General features: G+C 37.6%; 3 protein-coding genes across 5 annotated transcripts in view; 2 read left to right on the top strand and 1 right to left on the bottom strand.

Moving 5' to 3' along the window:
- The first annotated feature begins 534 nt into the window (after positions 1 to 534).
- Positions 535 to 7,919, top strand: LOC113676680 (uncharacterized). 2 transcript variants are annotated; one of them, XR_016181975.1, is made up of 6 exons: positions 535 to 1,496; positions 2,008 to 2,479; positions 3,245 to 3,733; positions 4,061 to 5,573; positions 6,002 to 6,636; positions 7,239 to 7,919. XR_016181975.1 is itself a non-coding variant. In XM_027193367.2 (5 exons), exons 1-5 carry the CDS (start codon positions 771 to 773, stop codon positions 6,189 to 6,191), a joined length of 3,390 nt encoding a protein of 1,129 aa, XP_027049168.2. In that variant the 5' UTR covers positions 535 to 770; the 3' UTR covers positions 6,192 to 7,200. The 2 variants fall into 2 exon arrangements, 1 of the variants encoding a protein (XP_027049168.2); XM_027193367.2 differs by lacking the exon at positions 7,239 to 7,919 and having other exon boundaries at positions 6,002 to 7,200.
- On the bottom strand, positions 7,101 to 12,817 carry LOC113676684 (general transcription factor IIH subunit 3). 2 transcript variants are annotated; one of them, XM_027193371.2, is made up of 13 exons: positions 11,973 to 12,817; positions 11,810 to 11,892; positions 11,211 to 11,317; positions 10,826 to 10,980; positions 10,480 to 10,542; positions 10,143 to 10,172; positions 9,775 to 9,803; positions 9,382 to 9,456; positions 9,159 to 9,212; positions 8,982 to 9,050; positions 8,328 to 8,463; positions 7,708 to 7,744; positions 7,101 to 7,266 (listed from the first exon to the last, which is right to left on the bottom strand). In XM_027193371.2, exons 1-13 carry the CDS (start codon positions 12,037 to 12,039, stop codon positions 7,188 to 7,190), a joined length of 984 nt encoding a protein of 327 aa, XP_027049172.2. In that variant the 5' UTR covers positions 12,040 to 12,817; the 3' UTR covers positions 7,101 to 7,187. The 2 variants fall into 2 exon arrangements, with proteins under 2 accessions (XP_027049172.2, XP_089046708.1); XM_089190582.1 differs by lacking the exons at positions 10,143 to 10,172; positions 10,480 to 10,542 and having other exon boundaries at positions 11,973 to 12,116.
- LOC113676698 (putative E3 ubiquitin-protein ligase HECTD4) overlaps positions 12,158 to 13,644 on the top strand; it is a 34,459-nt gene continuing 32,972 nt past the window's right edge. The window contains exon 1 of the mRNA XM_089190576.1: positions 12,158 to 12,834. Within this exon, the coding sequence (XP_089046702.1) occupies positions 12,158 to 12,834 (677 nt within the window). The remainder of the gene's footprint in view (positions 12,835 to 13,644) is intronic.

The following is a 13,644-nucleotide window of genomic DNA, read 5'->3' as shown; positions in this document are numbered from 1 at the left end:
GCACTGTCTTTTATCATTATAATGATGAGAATATTGTTGTGGTCATCCAGATGAAGCCTCCTTTAACTTTGTGGGGTAACAACCTATCAACTGGCCTTCTTGTTTAATGCTTTTATTTCGCATCTCAGACTGACCCGTTAGAGAAGCTCAAGACAGCAAACTGTGAATACAGAAAACTCCTATGTTTACGAGTTAGCTTTCTCTTATTTGTCCCCCTTGCTTCTCTGAAATTAACCTTCTGGCTTCTCCCTGAACTGAATGAAACCTATTCAACAAATTGACACTAAAGATTATTTTGAGTTAAATGGAAAATGTTGTCTTTGTTACCTATAACATGCATTCATGCCTTTCAATTGTTACAAGCTTTTTCTTATGCATTGAAAATCACTACTGCCTATTATCCTGAGTGCAAGAGTGATTGCAAGAAGCACATTCCAAGTATTTATTACTCTAATTATTGATAGCAATTATGGCATAATTGTAAGGGAAAGTATGTGATTACTTCACTTGATATCTTTTTCCGGCTTTTTTCAGATATAAGTGGAACGAAGAGGTTTTACGGGGTTTTCCCATAGAGTTGTTAGTTTTCCGGTCGGAGTTTGATTGGTAGCTGGCTACGTAATGTGTTACTATACTTAACGTCGTCCGCCGTTCCATATAAATGACGAAACGTAGCTTGGTAACCGCTCATTATTCCGGTCACTCTGACAAGTACCTTATATCTCAAACATGTTCAACGATGCCTTAGTTTTGCGGAGTTCAGCGAAAGAATGGCCACTGGAACGCGCACCTACAAGATAAAAGACAAAAATTTCGAGGTTAAGTTCGAGCTTGATACTCGCTACAAGCTGTTGGAGAATATAGGCAATGGAGCCTATGGTGTTGTGTGTTCCGCCGTTGACACCAAGAATGGCAGTAAAGTTGCAATCAAGAAAATTCCCCGAGCATTCGACGTGGTGACTACAGCCAAACGAACTTATCGAGAGCTCAAGATCTTGAAGCATTTTAAGCATGACAACATAATCTCCATTAAGAATATTCTTAAACCTCCTGAAGATCTGGAGAAGTTTGACGATGTTTACGTAGTTCTAGATTTGATGGAAACTGATTTACACCATATAATTCATTCTCAGCAACAGCTGACCGACGAACACGTTCGCTATTTTCTGTATCAGATTCTTCGTGGATTGAAGTACATTCACTCTGCAAAAGTCCTGCATCGAGATCTGAAACCTAGCAATTTGCTGGTCAACCAGGATTGTGAGTTGAAGATTGGAGACTTTGGAATGGCCCGTGGTCTATCTTCCTCTCCTTCAGAACAGAAGAGGGTAATGACAGAGTATGTAGCTACCAGATGGTACAGGGCTCCTGAACTGATGCTGTCGCTAAGTGAATACTCGGAAGCAATCGATATGTGGTCTGTGGGTTGTATTTTCGCAGAAATGCTCGGAAGGAAACATTTATTTCCAGGGACGAACTATCTCAACCAGTTGCAGGTAATTAGCACTTTCGGATTTCCTTACAAGGTTTTGTTTTCTGATTTATATTTACCAAATGCAGGAAGTGACTGTGTGGAAAGAGAAATTAAAAGATAGAAATTTAAAGAATTTTTACCATTTAGAAACAGAAGAGAAAGCCGTCAATGCAGTTATTGCAGGAACTAACATTTGTCTCAAGGGTGGGGAGGGTGAGAGGTACGACCTACTTCATTGCAGTTTCTTTGATGTCAGAGGAGGGAAAGGGTTTACCCTTAGCAGGATGGACAGTTATCAGGAGAAAAAGGCAGCAAATAGTGCAAACAAGTAAAAGCAAGCAAACTTGCACAATCTTTCCATCCTTTTCTTCATTCACAGGAAGCAAAGGTGACACTTGACAAGTAATTTATCGAGTGTGTTTTTGTTATAGCATAATTGAACAGCTAAATTTTATGTCTTAGATTCAACAGGTAAAATATCCCTTGATATTACTGCTTATCATAATTGTTCTCTTAAATTACCTGTATTTCAGCTTATCCTTAGTGTTGTTGGCACTCCATCAGAGAGTTTCATTGAGCGAATGGGGGCAGAACGAGTGAAGACTTATCTTCAGCGACTTCCAAAGAAACAACCAGTCCCACTGGAAAAGCTTTACCCTGAAGACAAATGCCATCCTGAAGCACTGAATTTGCTGGGGAAAATGTTAAAACTTGACCCAAATGAGAGAATATCAGTTGGTGATGCACTGGCTCACAAGTATTTGAAAGAATACCACTGCATTGACGATGAACCAGTGTGCTTTCCACCATTTGAATTTGACTTTGAGGACATTCCTTTTACTAAAGATGATCTTAAAGCAAGGATACTGAAAGAAATTGAACAGTTTCACAAAGAAAAGTCATTGATTTTGTCTCCCGTTTCAAGCCTTCCAAAAGAATTACAGTCAAGTCAAGTTTCCTCAACACAATTAAGAAATGAAAATGGTCATGGTGCACTTAAGAAAGGTAACCTTTTGCTGTTGAGATACAAATATTTATTTTCCTGGATGCTTTTTAACCCTTTATACCCTAACATCAGTACACATATTCTCCATACTGTTCTCTTTACATTTCCCAAGGTGCTGACAAGGAGAATTTGTTTAACAATCAAGAGCCTCTGTAGTTGGGGATCATTTCCTTTGTTCTTGTCACCTCAATATATGATTCAGGGGTGATATTGTGAGGAGAAATTAGATGCTATGCTTTCTTAGGGATTAAAGAATTAATAGCTAAAGTAACTGTCATATCTATGGGAAAATTAAAGATGGCAAACAAGCATTCTTCCCTTGTTTCTTTCTTCACCCTCTAAAAACCTGGCTTTTTCGGTGGTTGTCCTAAGCACCCCTTGGTTCATGTTTTGATGTCCACAGTGAACCTTCAATGCAGGAGGACTGATTACTATTGATAGCAATTTGCCCTTCTTGCTTCCCTGTATTATCTTTTCAGTTCCTCTTTTTCTTCTTGCATCAGTCTTAAGCTCTCAGTAGGTTCACTTAGCTGTAGTCACCATGTCAAATGCTCAGGGAATTTTCTTGATTGCAACTTTGCTACCATTCTTGGTATCATGTCAAGTAAATTTTCACCTGATTACTTGGTCTTTTCTCATTGCTTGGTGGTTGGATAATGAATAATTGTGGATTGGATAATTATAGGGATAGGTTACAGGTTCATGTAAGTTACTTGTAGTAGTTTGCTGGATAACATATTTTTTGTCTTGGTTCTTGGTTTCAGGGAATGGCCCAGTTTCCTCTTTGACTCTGGTGGATGTTAAACAGAAGATGGAGCAAAATTTGAAGAGGAAAAAAGAGAAAGAAGAGAATAAAAAGAAGAAGGCCAAAGCAGCTAGAAGGCAATCTGAAAACCAAGAAATCAAGTCAGATGACTCCACTGGGCTCAGTGACAAAGATAAAGAAATGTTAGCTAGATGGGAAAGCATGAGAAAACAAACCAAACCATTTATACACCCAATCAGAAAATACATGCAGGACCTCAAGGAATTAAAAGACGAGGTCACAGGTGGAGATCCTCAACCAGGTACTACAGTCACCTCACAACCAGTTGTACCCCCTGGGAGTCATGCACAGCAGCAGTTTCAGTTCACACAGTTTGTACCTCAGAACCAAAATGGCTGTGTGACAGGATTGAAAGCTGTTAAGGTCCCAAATCAAGGGTCAAATGTGATGCAAACTCTACCAGGAAGTAGAATGGCTGCACCAGGGGGTAAGTCTAACCTCGTACATTTATTTTTTTATCAATTGCTGTCATAGGATGGAGAAGTGGCAGTTGTGGTTTGTGCTCTTGTTTTGGGATCGCACAGTCTGGGTGGAAGCCTTGGTTAAGTCACTGTGTTGTGTTCTTGGGCAGAATACTTGTCTCTCTCTACTTTTTAGTAGAAATGGGTATCAGAAAACTGCCATAGAAACCTGAAAAAAACTGTGGTAACCCTGTAATGGACTGGCATCCTGTCCTAATTTTATAAGAGATAGTCAGTGTCATCTGATGGTTAATTCCATTTTTAATATATGTAGTTCATATCTGTTGTTGCAGGAAAGATTGTTCTTCTAGCCCCCTGTGAAGTGGCTTCTCTACCACAGTCCATGCTAATAAACATTCCTGTTCCAATGGCAACTAAACAATTGTATCCTGCTTCTCAGAAATTAACAACCCTCGGTCCGTCAAAACAAGTTTCTCTTACAAGCATAAGCAGTCAAGAAAGTGTGGCTAGTGTGCAGAATAACAGCACAACAAATTCTGTTAGCATGCCACTTCCGGCTAAATCTGTTCTCACTTGTGCAAGCAGTACAGGTACTGGAAAAGCTGTTTGTAACAATGCAAGCAATCAAACAAATAGTACTGCTGTTTCATCTGCAGTAGAAATATCAAGTGCAGTGACTGGTGTCTTCACGCAACTGCCAACAACTGCTGTGTCATCAACCTCACTGTTGACAAGTTTGTCATCTTCTGTTCCAGTTCTTTTGCAACAGTCATCCAGGAGCTCTCAAACATTTTTGACTCCCACTGTAGTTGGTCAGCCAGGATTACCTTTAGGGGCCAAAGTTAGTAACCAAGAGGAAATTGTGTCAACAACTGGAAACAAACCTGACTACAATGCGATGAGTACTCCCTCAAGGAACATTCCTGTGATTCTAAACAACTTGGTAAATGCAGCAACTGTTGGTCAGGAACAACTACCAATAATTTCACAAACCTCAGCGATAACTGAATCACATGTCAAAGTTTCTGCTGACAAAAGCAATTCCTTGTCAAAAGCCTCATCTCAATTCATGTCCACTGTAAATGACTACTCTTTACAAATACCTCTATCTCTGTCAACTCAAGCTACACACACAGGGAGTAGCACTGCTCTTTCAACTGTAAGCAATATCTCTTGGAATAATGTTGCGCAAACTTGTACAGGTCAAGCAGTTCAAGCTTCTGCTATAACACAGACCACAAGTGCTTTCCCATCAAATTCAACTTTCTCACAATATGGTTCATCATTTTCCTTGAGTGATTCAGCTGTATCAAATGCAGCACCTTTAGAAACTGAGTTAAATGTGTGCGGCATGCCAGCACCTTCTCTTATGAGTCCAAGAAGCCTTCAAGCCATGTTACAAACCATGCTGAGTACCACAGATGCCCAGCTTCTTTGGAGTTCAATGCTTAACTCTTCAGTAATTCCACCCCCCATCTTTAAACAAGCTGATACTGCAAACAGTACAGCAACGATGACCTCCACAGCAGCAGAACCCTTCCCAAAGATATCACCTCTTGAAAAAGGATCAGAACAGTTCATATCACAGCAGAGTGAGTTCAATACACAGGGAACTGAAGCATCACAAGAGGACAATGAGCTTATCCCCAAGAGCATCCAAGATGCATTTAGCGACCTCAATGTTCATGGGATCACTGAGCAAGAAAGGTTATCAGAGGAGGTAATCTTTTCCAGTATGCTGTCTTCTAAAGCAAATGCAACTGGAAGTGGCTATGGTTTAGGAATTGATTTTGATGAACTTCTTGATCAAGCTGGAATTGTTCAGGATCCGGTACTCAACAATTTGTAAGTATCATCTCCACTTGCCACTGTACAAATGATATGTCCTTCACTTCAGATGAACATTGTGGGCCTGTTATTTAAATGAGGTGATTAACCCAAACCATGGTTTAATGCAATTAGTGGGCCTCTCTGGCTCTCTATAAGAAGGTTCATTTTATCAAATACATGTCCTTCCACTGTTGGCTTTTTTCCCTCTTGACACTGATCACCAAAATAAATGTTGTCTTACATCTGTTCCAAAAATTCTCTCTAAATATGCTAGATGTAGGTAGACCTGGAAGCCCTCCTTCAAGGGAGACAAACTTTGGACTTAACTTGTTATGTTTACTAAAGAGGCACATTTTCTAGTCCTGAGGGTGTACCTTGAGTGAAGGTACCATTTTCTTAATTGCAGAATCATTATCAAGAGATTTTTCATCTTCTCTTTGTAGATCCAGCCCTTATAAAGATTCCTGCTTGACGCTTCCAGGTAGCTTACCAAACAGTCCTTCACTATCTGCTTCTCTGCTATCTGACTGGTTGGATGGCAAGGATATGCTTCCTGTTGATATGGATGAGATTCAAAAAGAGCTGGAATCAAACTCAGTGCTTGCACTGTTCCAAGAAATGGATGATTCTTGATGTCTCTAGATATGTATCGTTGTAATAAATTAAATAATGATAATAATAATAATAACAATAATAATAAACTTTATTCAAGTGTCGTGTAACTTTAGCATGGTGTTGCTAAATAAATGTAATATTGTGTAAATAATTGTCAACCATGTGGGAAACATCACAATTATGCTCAGTTGTCATTAATTTAAAACTTATTGGTGATTAGCTGAACAGTTGACATGTGTTTAAGGATTCATGTACTGTTATCATGGATTGTTGTTTTGGTCCTCACTGTGATCAAAACATGTCAAATCAGGGTATTCCATCGATGTGTTTGTTTGAATGAGAGCCACCTCCTCTAAGTTATGCTCAATTATGCTTAATTATTATTAATTGCAGGATTGGCATCCTCATTTCTCAGATATCCGTTAATTTCCAAACTGTCCTTGCACTATTTTATTGACTTAAAGTAAGTTTTTAGTATATGAAGAAGTTAGAGATACAGTGTCTATGGGGATAAATAATTTTTTCTGCTCTTACTTGCTTCATTGGTGAAAAGGAAAAAGTGATGTGTTTCACTTTACTTGATCTTGATATACATTTATAGATATATTGAGGCATTGGGGGAATTACCCTGAGGGTAAGGAAGGGGGTAATGCATTATTGTTTTACTGGCATCATATTATTGACTAAGAGGGGGGTCACATGCAACCTTGAACTACTCCTCCTCCCCTTAGATGCCTTTTTGAATACCAGATTAAGGCCTATTAAGTCAGAAGTTGAACTTTACTTAAATTGGTGGATTGTAATATAAATGGGTTACAACAAAGGATTTTTCAAACTTGCAATTAAATTTTTTCATCTTGTTAAGACTGAAGTTTGATCTGGGATCAAGGTTCACTCATTTTAGCAAGAATTTAAAAAATTAGACTATTTTTAACAAATAACACTTTTTATTATAAATATGTCTGACTAAACAATTTGTACAAGTTACAGCTACAAGAGAAAGGACAATAAATCTCATTTCCCAGGAGCAGTGTTTTCTTTCTTTTTCTTCTTTGGTCTTGCTAGAGGAAGTGCTGGAAGTTTGAATCTTGTCCTGCAGAAGAAATGAGTACAAGAGATAGTAAATGTAAACAAACATAAATCTGGAAGAAATTTCTTAGGAGGCCTAACGTCTGATAGTGGAGCTCCTGTGGAGCCTCAACACCTTAGAGTATTGCAAGAAGTGAAAATTGGCTCTCTGCCTGACATCCGCAAAAATTGTACTGTCCTGTGATAACGACTCGACAGTGGTGGTTTCAACTGTGTTTTTCAAGTGAGCATTATCAAACCAAAAAAGATTATTTGCAGCCAATCAAAATCATAGCTTTGCTTTCTGATTTCCCTTCATTACTGAACCACTCGCAGAGTACATTAAATCAAAACCATTGCAATCCTTGTTAAAGTTTTTCTCTTTTTAATACCTTGTTTAGTACCCGTACATTTGTTTACAACTTTATTCACAAGGCACTTTGATCAAGAATTCAGGTAAACTTACTGGCAAGTGAGACAGACAGGAATGAACTGGCAATAAACTGCAACGCAAGTCAAATGAAATAAAATCTAAGAAGCTATCCTACATCTGTAACAATTAAATTACAATAACTAGTTCCTATGTATGTTGGCTGCTGCATACAGTCACCTTTGCAGTGGTTCCTTTGAATGTCACATTGAGCTCACAAAAGTGATGCCAGACATTACAAAGAACAACTGAAAAGAAGACTGACAGCTGTACTCTTTGATGTGTCTTGATTTTTCCTGCAATCTGAAGGTAAATCTCCACTTGAAAATGACAAATTTCCAATGAATGCTCAGATAAGTCAAAAAACTAATGATATTACAAGCCAGTAAACTTATAGAAACTGGAATATCAAATAGCTAGATGAAAGTTATAACATCTCTATTTATGGGTTTACTGGCACAATTACATCCTTTGTGTTTTAGGAGACCCCACTAGTATCTTAGTTCAATTGATCATTTCCCAAAATCCTTCATGGGTTTTTCTCCAACCAAACCCATGGGAAATGCGCAAAATGATATCATTTTCTGAGACCTTCTAAAGACTGATTCATAAATGCAGTCTTAAAAAGATGAATATGAGTATTTACTTAATCTTACTTGATAAACACACTGAACAAACAAATCCAATATCAACAAGTCGTCTGTGACAGAAACAAGCAGCTCTGTAGTCAATGTGCATTGATGAAGGAAGGATTAGTTGATCACGGACAGTTGGTTCTGGAAGGAACACCCACTGAGATAAAAAAAAAAGTGTGTAAAACTAACTTTAATAAAAGATGGAGTATTTTTTGTAAAACAAGATATTTCAAGAAACAGATTTTCATTATGAAAATCAGTTGGTGATGGTATCAAGGGTAAGTCATTGACAAACTCCTGTGAGTTGCTCAGAGTTGTCAGCAAGCTTCTCTGAGTTGTTGGTAGACTCCTCTGAGATGTCACCACCTTACTACGGATTGTCCTTAGACTCGTAAGAGTTGTAAGGGAACTCCTAGGAATTGTTCATGGACAGCCTCAAGTTGTTGCTGAACTCCTTCTCATTATCAATGAAGTCTTAAGAGTTGTTGGGAACACCTCTGAGTTAAAGGTTGTCTACTAATCTCTCCTGTTGAAGAGCTGCAGCTGCTCTGATTTCATACCAGAGCACTGACCTCTTTTTTTTTCTTCCTTTAACCTAAATATTCCTAATTTTCCACCTGAAAATGTGTCTATGTCATCAGTGCACTTGTAAATAGATTTTAATCACACACGCACCAGGAGGTATTGAAGCAATGCAAGAGTCTGTGGTACTTTTAGGTACATTCCACCTGTAATGTCAGCAGCCTACAAAGACAAAATAACCACAGTGACTACTTCAATCAATAACAATAATATTACTACCTCAAAAAAAAAACCCATCTATTAGTTTATTTTCAGTGCTGCACCACACACCTGCTGCAAGAATCCTGAGTGCTCATCCACTACACAAGCATCAATCACTGTATTCTAGAAAAATCAGTAAATAATTACAAACAAACTAAAAAGGAGGTTGAAAATATGCATCAAATACTTAGAAGTCGCACTTGGATATTTATAAAAAATCTCAAAACAGATCACTTGATCAAAGAAAGATAAATTTCAATGAATCTATGAAAGAATACAATTTTTCACTCACACTTTTTTGAGCAGCAAATATGCAGTTCATTATAGGCATATACTGTGTAGAGACATCTGGTGCAGCTTTGAGAACCTACAGGAGATGAAAGATTAGAGTGATGGTTAAACTTTAACTTGCACAATCTGATTCATAATTTTCCTTTCCCTCTGTTATGCCTTTTTCTTGGTGTGGGGCCAAATCAAGATAACTCTTGTTACAAAATGTATTGATATTACTGGCAGATTGAAGTTACATTAATTTTTTCTCACTTATGGGAGTAACAGTGTAAAAGATTTTGGAAACTTGAAAACAGAAAAATGCAGATTTGGTGCAGAAGGCACAACTGCATTTAACAAAACATATTTTAACCTAAATTATTCATTTTTCAGGTTAGTGCCTTGTTGTGCTTACCATAATCCGAGACTTGATCTTCTGTCCAACTAATTAGAAAGAAAGATTTGTTTAAAAAACAATTTGCATCAAACAGCTAAACATAATGAACTAAAAACTAACTATTAACTGGGCCACAGCAGGCTTTAGTTTGAGATAGAGGGTGTCTAAAATATACCCAGTAGTTTATTAAGTAGCTGTGGTGTTTCCAAACAGGTGTATTTATTGGGAAAAGGGCTTAGTAAAAGTATACATGAAAGATAAGAGTTCATTTAGCTCTCAATTGCGTATAGGTACATTTTTTAACTACGAAGCCATAGGAGAATATTATAGGCCCTCTGGTTTGTATCCCCTACCAAAGTTGGTCACAAGAAAACAAAAATTGTTACCTGGGCATTCTTTTTCAGCTCTGTGGATATCTAATTTCTGTTAAGTTTTTTATATAATTTTATCTCTTCTGAAACACTTTAAGGCCAGTAAAATTGGGGCACATGTTATTCACACCACTTCAAAGGTTGTTGTGCTATTACACTTTTCATTGAAAATTAGTTAGGGTTTGGAGAATTCCTTTTGGGTGTTATGTTAAGTTCTCACTAGCTGATAAGCTCATCCCTTCACATAAGTTGTTGGCAAATAAACAAAGTAAATGTGTTCATAATGAGGATAAATAATATATCTGACCACTTCTTGGAGATAAAGGGTTAATCCTCTTTAAAATAAGGATACAACACAAGGCCATTGTTAAGGCACTGGCAAGAAGTGTTGGAGGCAATTCAGTGGTTTGGTTATCTGTTGGTCAACAAAAGCAGATCTCTCTAAGACTGCTAATTTAAACATTCATGATTACTTTTGATTTACATTGTTAAACAAAAATATAGGGAGTAGAAAAGGCATAAGTGTATCAGGTGTTTTAAGGGTTGAAAACCTTATCCATAATAATCAGATTAAGAGAACACAATTACATGTTCTTGTTGAAAATGATTTCAGGTTATAACAAGTTTAGACTAATTTGATTGGATTTAATCATTCTGACCTAAACAGATAACTTTTATCAACATACTGGGTTTTGTACCTGTTAAATCTTCTGTAGACAACAGACTCTTCATTTCTGTAATGATGGCATCATTTACTTCAGCGAAGCCTTCATATTTCCCATCTGTTGGAAGCTCTTTTTGATCATTATTACTGATTTCCTCACCAAAGTCATCTTTCGGAAACACAAACTTACTATGTGAGATACAAAATTATTGCAATTATTAAATATCCTTGGCATTAGGGATCTTTAGCAAGTCTTTGACAATCTTCAAAGATCCTTAAAGATCCTTTGAGGTTTTCCTCCAGAGATGATCCTTAAGCCGAAAACATGGAAGTTGGCAGGTATACTGCTACTATTCATGTACCTGAAAATTACACCATCAGCTAGTTGAGTATGAAATTTGACTTGTGCCTGCTCATACCTTGTACTAGTATGTGAAATGATAAAAGAAAGGCAGTTGTTGTGTTGCATCATCAAATGTGCATTACAAAACACCATGAGGCTGTCCACACAGTGTGTCAAACTGATCTGAAATGCAAAATAAAAATCTGAAATTTAAAATGAGACCTGGTTCATGGAAAAAAGTTTGACTGTCTCTTTTTAAAACTCAATAGGCCATCAATTCTCTGGAACTTGCCAAATGCACATGTAAAGTAAGCTTAATCCCATGACTCCCTTGACGGATCAAGATAGCATACATGTCAGTTCTCCCTACAATTTCAATACAAAGTAAAGCAGGCGAGTTGTGAGAATTAACTAAACATAAAATAGAAGATTTTGTTTCGATATATCCTCAATTTTCCAGACCAGCTCAGAAAGAAATTCACGATCCATAAATGAGAGAAAACTCGCTCCAAGATCTTTAAATGGAGTGAAAGGGCTACAATAGACTATCTTAAAACTACAGCGTCGAAGATTGTAATAAAAACACAAGTTTCCTCTCAGATATTTGATAGAGTAGTCTTTCTACGCTTATAAGTTTCCTTAAAGTTAGTTGCTAGAAATCAAATTTAAGCTAACCCGCTGTTGATCTTCGTTACCAGCTCTTCCCCACCACACTGGATTGGCGTCAAGAATAACCACCAGTAGATTTGAAATATTTTCTGAAAAAAAATATCCCCTCATTAGTTTCTTAATCGTGATATTTGGATACAAATTTGGCATATACATTGAGGTGTCTCACCGTCCGCCATATTGAAATTTTGATTGATCCTCATGTAAAAAGTCACGCTTTCTCTCGTGATCGACATTTTGCGTGACTAGTGCGTCACCCTAGGAGCATTAAAGCGAGGCAAATTCAAAGATCAGCTAAAGCTTATCTACCATGATGATCACCGCTTTCTTTTTCGGGATCGAAATGAATGAAACATGACAAATACGGTTACAACTGACTCTGATGCTTGGTCTTCTGTCACTGAACAAAGTATTTTTCTTGACGATGGCCTTAAATTTCTTGTGGAGGTTCTCCAACCGCCTGCAATCTCCACAGAGCACTCCACATTCGTGGAGCGCATTTCGGAGCACAAGTTTGAAACTTCTTCAAACGCGGAACTTCGCAAACGCCTTCTGAAAACATGTGCTCTGCAACACAGCTCATACTACAAGCTTTTTGATTATCGTCAGCGTGCTTTGCTTGGCCTCTGGCAGTCACAGAAATCCAAGATAATACCATTATCGTCGAAAAATTCTTGCCCTCCTGCTGTTGATTCCAAAGAGGGAAAACCGAAAGTTCCTTTTCAGGATGATTCTTTTTCGTCCCATATTAGCCTTCTTCTTCTAGTTCCTATTTTAGAATCTCAAAGCCGAACAGATCCTTCTTTAGCTGGACAGTGTTCAGAATTGTTACTTCAGTGTCTTCAAAATTGCGCTCCAAACTCTCTCGCAGCTGAGCCTACAAGCTGCATCAAAGGTTTGGCTAATTTGTTGTGCAATTGGCTCCAGCAAGCCAACGATGAAGAGAATATCAGTAGACAGGAGGAACTGGCTCGGTGTGGAGTAAAGCGAGAGAGTCTAGTGGCGGCTCTTGTCTCTTTAGCTTGCGCGAGGTAACACGTACATGTAATATGAAGTGGCAATTGTCCGTTGAGATATTCTTAATTAACGTTGTTTATTATTATCGGTGTAAGTTTTTATCATTGATAATCTTTTGACCCACCCACATATAGGAGATTGAGGCCTCTTTGAGGGCTTCACATTACACATGTAAGTTCTGACAATCACAACTACAGCAATACTCCTCAAGACTTTTTTGGCCTTTATTGTCACCAGGAATTTTTATTCTTGTACATTTTCAGTTACATTAAGAAGGAGCATATAGGAAAGCGAGAAAGGTGTAAAAAAAAAAGTAATATCTTTCTTTTTCTTTGTCAGAACTTATAAATACTTTCTCCAAGAAAGCTGTCAATTTAATTCTTGTGAGAAGTTACTCAGAAATAAACAAAGCATGGGAGTCTAACCCTGCAAACATAAAAATATAGATATTTATGAAATATTGGATATTGCGATGGTGGTGGATCAAGGAAAGGGATTCTGTAATGAGATAAGCCCTAACCAAAATTGTCTTGGGACCAAACTCTTATTTTGCAGGTTCTTTTCACCCTAAGTTCTGGGTCTGACATTTTTATTGTGATTATTATTTTAGTGTAATTTTTATCAGTATTAGTGTGAATGCAAGTCTTATGTAGAGGGGGACTGGGGCTGGCATGCATAGTGAGTAGATATGTTTTTGAGAGCTCCGCTCTAGTTATCTTGAAAATAATTTTCCAAATTTATGCAACCAAGGGTTAACAGGAGTCTATGATGTTCAACATATATTGCATACAATAATTAACAAAACCATGTTAGACATTGAATTG

Source organism: Pocillopora damicornis, chromosome 12 (assembly GCF_964200805.1).
Source record: "Pocillopora damicornis chromosome 12, jaPocDami1.2, whole genome shotgun sequence".
NCBI classification, from domain to species: Eukaryota; Metazoa; Cnidaria; class Anthozoa; order Scleractinia; family Pocilloporidae; genus Pocillopora; species Pocillopora damicornis.
Note: the sequence above shows the minus strand (reverse complement) of the source record. Positions and strands in the feature narration are given on the sequence as shown.